A 6422-nucleotide genomic window follows, 5' to 3' on the forward strand; every position below is an offset into this window, starting at 1 on the left:
GCTTACGGCCAACATTGATTCTTACCTCTACAGTTACAGACGGCCGAAGCGAGCAACGCGATTAGTCAAAACCTTACTGTTACGTTCTACGGAAAAGTGTGTGTGCCCTGTTTAAAGACGCGCGCGCCGAGTACGATACGATTTTCCGATTGGTCCGTGCCAGTGGGGGGCCCCAGTGTCCACGAATACGAAATCGTAGCAGCTCGCTCATGGTGGAAGGTGGAAGGTGGAAGGTCTGGTGGAAGTGTCCCTCGCTCCTGAGTCCTGCCTGCTGTGTTGCGTAGTAGGTAAGGTCGTACGGTCGTGTTCGGAAGGTGAACGCGTGTTGAAAGGGCTCGTCCGAGGAAACGGCATGATGATCAGCGGTACCGGTTCACCCTTTTACGTGTGGCGCACGGCCGTGATCGTGACTGGTGAACGTAGAACTAAGTGTATCAGCAGTGACGATGCGTTGTGATCTTAGTTGTCGTTGTACGAATAAGTCGAGGCCGTCGTCGTCGTCGTCGTCGTCGCAGCAGCAGCCGCCGCCGCCGCCGCCGCTGTCACCGCCGTCGTCGTCGTCGTCGCCGTCGCCGTTGACGTCGCCGACGTCGTCGCCGTCGCCGTCATCGGTCGCGCGTTGTCGTCGTTACTCACCTCGGTATTTGGCACCGGCATCCCGACACCGTCCGTCGTGGAATGGCAGCGGCCCTAAAGAAAAATCACTCACGCAGAAGATTGGCCGCCCTCACATTCCTGTCCAACATCTCTCTCGACGGCAGTCACCGGGACACCAGGTTCGCCGTCCTGTCACGCAGCGGGCCGGTTCACGCGCGCAGGCACAGCGATGGCCAGTCGTCGTCGTCGGAGCAGCATCATCAGCAGCAGCAGCAGCAGGCGGTGCTGGAGGCCGTGTGCCGGAGCGCCGACTTCGAGGCCTCCGTGGAGCTGGATCCGCCCGTAGACGTCTGCCCCCAGGTGCCGGAGACGTCGCACGACTTGCCGCAGAGTGAGACGACGATTGAGCAGAACAACTCGCCGCAGCCGGCGCAGAAGAGCGCAACCGATCACAACTCCTTCAGTTCCGATTCGGACGGACTGCTCACCCCCGCCAAGGCAGCGGTTACCATGTTCTTGGAGCAGGAGAGAAGTCACTTGCAGTTTTCTTGCGGCATGCACAGTTCGTTCAGAGAACGGTAAATGACCTTCGCTCCGCTCCCTCCGCCCTCGTCAACCCTGGTCGTTTATGTTTCATTTGCCATGCCATGTTTCATTAGCGTCAATAGCATCAGTCCGGGTCTGTTTTCTATTGCTGAACCGGCTGCGCTAGTTCAGAGTTTATCTTTTGCCTTCCAGTGTGGAGTAAGAAAGATAAACTCTGAACTAGCGCTGCTAGCTGGTTAGAAAACAGACCCAGACCCTATGTCAAAATATTCGAGCGACGTGATCTGTTAGTATGACGTAACACAGGTAACGTTTTGCTCCGAATTATTAACAGCTGAACGCAAAGTCGACAAAGTTTAACACGTAAACTACATTGAGTGTTCTGTTATCTATATGAATTGAGATTTTTCTCTTATCTTGAGTAACATGTGAAAACTAATTTTCTTTAGAATTTCTTTTCCTCCAAACGAGATATCGCTTATCACGAGTAAATTAATAATATATTTTTTATCTTATCTTTTAAGTCTTTGTTTCCGAAATAGGTCGCGATAATTCATGATAATAGAGCTGATTGAACGTTAAAAGTAAACAGTTACATGTATGTATATATTATTTAAAAAATTTGTAATATGAACATTTTTAGTGTAGAGAGATGATTTTGAATTAAGAATGTATATTCTGTAATAAAATAATTTATTAACTGGCAGCAAGGGAGGAACAGGCGGCCACAGGCTATATCTTTCGAAATGTTTCAAATATGTTCTAAATTATGCGTATCAAATTCTTTAAACATCCTTTTGATAAGAGAAATCCCAGAGTAATTAAACACGTATGAAAATCTCTGCGCTATAATGTTCCATCTCAGACTGTCTTGGTACAGATAGGATTGAATGACACTTAATGGATTCAGATAACATTATCAAAAGCGTCTACAGTATCACAAACAAAAACATCGTGAAACTTGATTGCATTCCGTCCACACATTGCGCGCATATCTGGTGTATAATTCGTACATACTATGTATAATTATGATTTTTTTTTATTCAGCTGAGGTTTCTTAACGGATTTTGAAATTGTTTTGACATTTTTTATAAACAAATGTGTAGATGAACAGATTTTACATAATAAGAAATTAAATTGCAGTGTTTTTTAATTAAATTTTACGAAGACAAATAAGATCTTATCTTTTATTTTATTTTAAATTAAGCCTTGTCTTGCAGAATGTCACTTTACGAATTAGTTATTTTTAGAACTAATTATTGTATTTAAGATCAGAGAAATTAAGATAATATTACTAAATTAATTTTTGCTAGTAGCAAACTGACTTCAGTTTCTTCAGAAAAAAAAAGAAAGAATAGTGTTACATAAATTTATCTATTCTTTGAATAATAACACGCATTCTACACATATACTTATGTAATACAATGTTTTATTTAATGGAAAATTATATTCTCAGAACGGGGACTACCGGAAGCGAATATTCTTTACCAGAGAGACGTGTGGGCTCTCTACAATATAAGAAGCGCATAAGTCATCAAACATCTACGCTTTCGGAAGATATTAAGCATCAATACAATAGTAGCAACGAAAGCATTGGCTCCATACACTCGAAAGCACAATCGTTAAAACCAAAGACAAAGGCAGTGAACAGTGTGCAAACTGTTTCTACAAATAGTAGCATAATACCGGAGATTACGAAGGAATTGCGTTTGATGCAACGACCTGTGAACGGCTGTAAATTTGGGGATGATAGAATGGTTTTGGTATCGAACCAACATGTGCCATTTGTAATATTTTCTGCTATTCCATACAATAAAGGACAACGTTCCAGTTGGTAAGGCTCACATGGATATCTATGAAAATATTTAACTTGTATATATTAAAAATTATTCTCTAATATATATGTATTTTTTTTTTTTAATTTTTATCTTCTGCTATTATCTATCTTTTTTAGTTGTAGATGTTTAGTTTATACTAAACTAAACTAAATTTTAAGTTAAAATTTTAATTATGAGAAGATTTGGAAAAAAAGTTACAACTTGCTTTAAAATTTTCGACATTAAATATGTTTAAATTCACATATCTTATGAAATATTAATAATGTTAAAGGAAAATATAATAAAATCCAAAAATATTAAAATATTTTTAAATTTATTGTTATCACTTTTATTTTTTAACTCAGCTTATTATTGTTTTGTTGCCTGTAGATTGTTTATACTTTGATTACAGTTTCTATGAATATATTTGATACTACTTTTGGATAGTGTCTGATATAATAGTTTTAATAAAATTACATTATGATATTATGATGATTCACAGGTCAGAATTACGTAAAGATACATGTCGAAGGAAAAATGTGTCATCTCAAAGACCATTATCAGCAATTAATGACAGTATTGATCCATTTAGGTTGCTGGGAATAGAGCATGCTAAGGATGGCCAAGTATTAGAGATAATTATTTTATCCCTCTGATTCTAACATCAGAAAATTAATCTAATGCTCAATTATTTATTATTGATTAATTTTGTAGGAAATATCTTACGGGCAACTACTTGTACCATCTCGGCAATTCCTAAAGGATAAAAAATTGAATCTAATTGAGAACGAACCTATGGAACTTACGCATTTTATACCTAATAAACATCATGTGGTACAAAGGTATAGCAATAAATATGTTTATTAGTAGAATAACTTATTTCTCCTTTATATGTTTAATTTGATATCACAGTTAATATAACTGAGTGTACTGTGTATATACACGCATATGCACACACATACACGCACACAAACGATATATGTTTATTCTTTTTTTTTATATATTGTTTTCATTCGTGTATCCTATACATCAAGCTTTTAGCTAAGGTTTAGAGTTAAAAGAAAATCATGAAACAAATCGACCTTTTAACTTTCTTCAATATATGAGATGCTTAGCTGTTACTCCCTTAAAATTGAAGAGTATAATTATATTCCTCCAAATATTTATAAATAGAAGCAAACACTCTGGAATTTTACTATTTATTAAAGAAATTCTCATCTTAGCAGTCATTTAGTAGTTTGTAGTTTCATAATTCGTAGCTGCAGTACTGTCTAGACATCTTTTAATCTCTTTCAGTATCATAGGTAATGCATAGATTCATATATCATATATTTGTTTTTGTAACAAAACATCAACCATCTTTTTGCAGGACAAAAACAATTACTTGGAATGTGGATCACAAAAAATGGTAAAAATTATTGTACAATATATGTGTAATGAAATAGAGAAATGTTAGATAGATTTAAATGTACGGCGTACAGATACAAAAGTCTACAACAAGTATATTTCTTAAAATTTTATTATAATTCTGGAAAAGATGTGTTGTAAAAATCAATCATTAGATTATTCATAATCATTTTATAATCTGTACATGGTAATGATGATGATTACATTTTATAAGTAAGAGATATAATAAATATTTATTTTACTAATACATATAAAAATTTACAGATATTATAATTCTACTTAATAGAATATAAAATTTTTTTATATTCTAAAGTTTATTATACTAAAGTTTATAGTAAATAAGTTATATTTAAAAAATATTTTATTCACATTGTGATCATGATTAATACATATGTATATATGTCGATCATATACAAAAATTACATACATACATCTTTTTATATTATTCACTAAAATGTCTAATAAATGTGCACACATCGCAGAATAGTTTCACATTACATTTTTGTTATATATATGAAGAAAAAATACTTGTGCTACTTATAAGCATTTTAAAATTATGTAAATGTAGCATGTGTTTATATGTATTCATTGTATATTTGTTACATCTGTAAATAGCATTCCAGAAGTCTCTTATACATTTTCTAAAATAATAATTTTTTTTCATGAATTTAAAATTAATTTTTCTTAGTGAAAATTGATTAGCAGACTGATTATTATAATAATTTTTAAATTTTATACATTTATAATTTAGTATCAAAATAAAATTTTAACGTAAATATTTTTATTACAATATTCTCTTACTTGTGATTAAAAATTAATAATCTCTCAATTTTAGATTATTCTTAATACTTTTCTTTAAATTCTAATATTCGTTAATGAGAGAAATATAACAATTCTGGAGCACATTGCATATTGCATGTCAAAAAATAAAATAATTTATATAATACATTTATAATATATATATTTTTTAATTGTAGGTGTCTTTCCTATGATACAGCTACAAATCGTGCTCATTATATAACTTCCGAGTCTCCACCATTGTCTTTTAGTGGCGATTCCAAAGGTGAGTACAAAAAACATAATTTAAATATCTTATCAAATTGTACAAGATTAATATTACGTATAATTATTTTACTGCGTGTTATTACAGTCTATGAATGGGATGAACAATCTGCCCAATATAATCCAAACTTATTGGATGATCCAGAACTTATTGCTGGAAAACATAGAACGTTACTAACCTTTACATCATATATGGTATATATCTTAATTCTTATTGTTTTAATTAATGATTGATGAAAAATTTTGATTAATGCAATTCAATATTTTATGTATATAGGCATCTGTTATTGATTATGTAAGACCTTCCGATTTGAAGAAAGAATTAAATGATAAATTTAAAGTGAAATTTCCACATATTCAACTCACTCTCAGTAAGCTTCGCAGGTATGTCCAGTTTATATATAATTTATATTCTCTTAATTGTGCTATTACATATATATTTTTACAAGTTCTTCTTTCAGCTTAAAACGAGAAATGAGAAAAATAGCTAAATTAGAATATGGTATTGATTTACTCACTGTTGCAATGGCCTACGTATATTTTGAGAAACTTATTCTTCGAAATATCGTGACGAAGCAGACACGGAAGTTATGTGCTGGTGCTTGCTTACTTCTCGCAGCAAAATTCAACGACGTGAAAGGCGATATTCTTAAATCCCTCATCGAGGTATCTTTATCGTGTATTATGTAATAATAAAGTTTTTACACCAATAATTACCATTACTATTATTTACAGAGAATTGAGGGTGTATTCCGATTAAATCGCAAGGACTTAATTACGTCTGAGTTTGCCGTGTTGGTAGCTTTAGAATTTGGTTTGCATTTGCCAACATGGGAAATATTTCCTCATTATCAGCGATTGATTTATGAATCTTGACATCCTTTCGTATCATTCTTTTCACGCAATTTCAAAACTTCCTTATGAGAAAATCTCGGAGCGGTAAAGCATATCTGTAATAAATAATCATAATGTCTGAAAGCTGTATAAATAATC

At 33.9% G+C, this 6422-nt stretch overlaps 1 protein-coding gene across 2 annotated transcripts; it reads left to right on the forward strand.

The window, feature by feature from the left end:
* The first annotated feature begins 574 nt into the window (after positions 1–574).
* On the forward strand, positions 575–6422 carry LOC112462912 (CDK5 and ABL1 enzyme substrate 2-like). Of its 2 annotated transcripts, XM_025028981.1 has the most exons (10): positions 575–1175; positions 2600–2977; positions 3463–3586; positions 3675–3802; positions 4330–4368; positions 5345–5430; positions 5518–5624; positions 5707–5813; positions 5891–6095; positions 6165–6422. In XM_025028981.1, exons 1-10 carry the CDS (start codon positions 679–681, stop codon positions 6303–6305), a joined length of 1812 nt encoding a protein of 603 aa, XP_024884749.1. In that variant the 5' UTR covers positions 575–678; the 3' UTR covers positions 6306–6422. The 2 variants fall into 2 exon arrangements, with proteins under 2 accessions (XP_024884749.1, XP_024884750.1); XM_025028982.1 differs by lacking the exon at positions 4330–4368.

The sequence above is a fragment of the Temnothorax curvispinosus genome, unplaced genomic scaffold (genome assembly GCF_003070985.1).
Source record: "Temnothorax curvispinosus isolate PA1 unplaced genomic scaffold, ASM307098v1 QBEX01012938.1, whole genome shotgun sequence".
Classification (NCBI taxonomy): Eukaryota; Metazoa; Arthropoda; class Insecta; order Hymenoptera; family Formicidae; genus Temnothorax; species Temnothorax curvispinosus.

What these genes read in the sequence shown, in the direction of transcription:
- LOC112462912 (XM_025028981.1), top strand. Translation starts at nt 679, where the DNA reads ATGGCAGCGGCCCTAAAGAAAAATCACTCACGCAGAAGATTGGCCGCC. An exon ending in CACAGTTCGTTCAGAGAACG is followed by an intron (nt 1,176 to 2,599) that starts GTAAATGACCTT and finishes TTATATTCTCAG; the next exon opens with AACGGGGACTACCGGAAGCG. An exon ending in AAACATCATGTGGTACAAAG is followed by an intron (nt 3,803 to 4,329) that starts GTATAGCAATAA and finishes ATCTTTTTGCAG; the next exon opens with GACAAAAACAATTACTTGGA.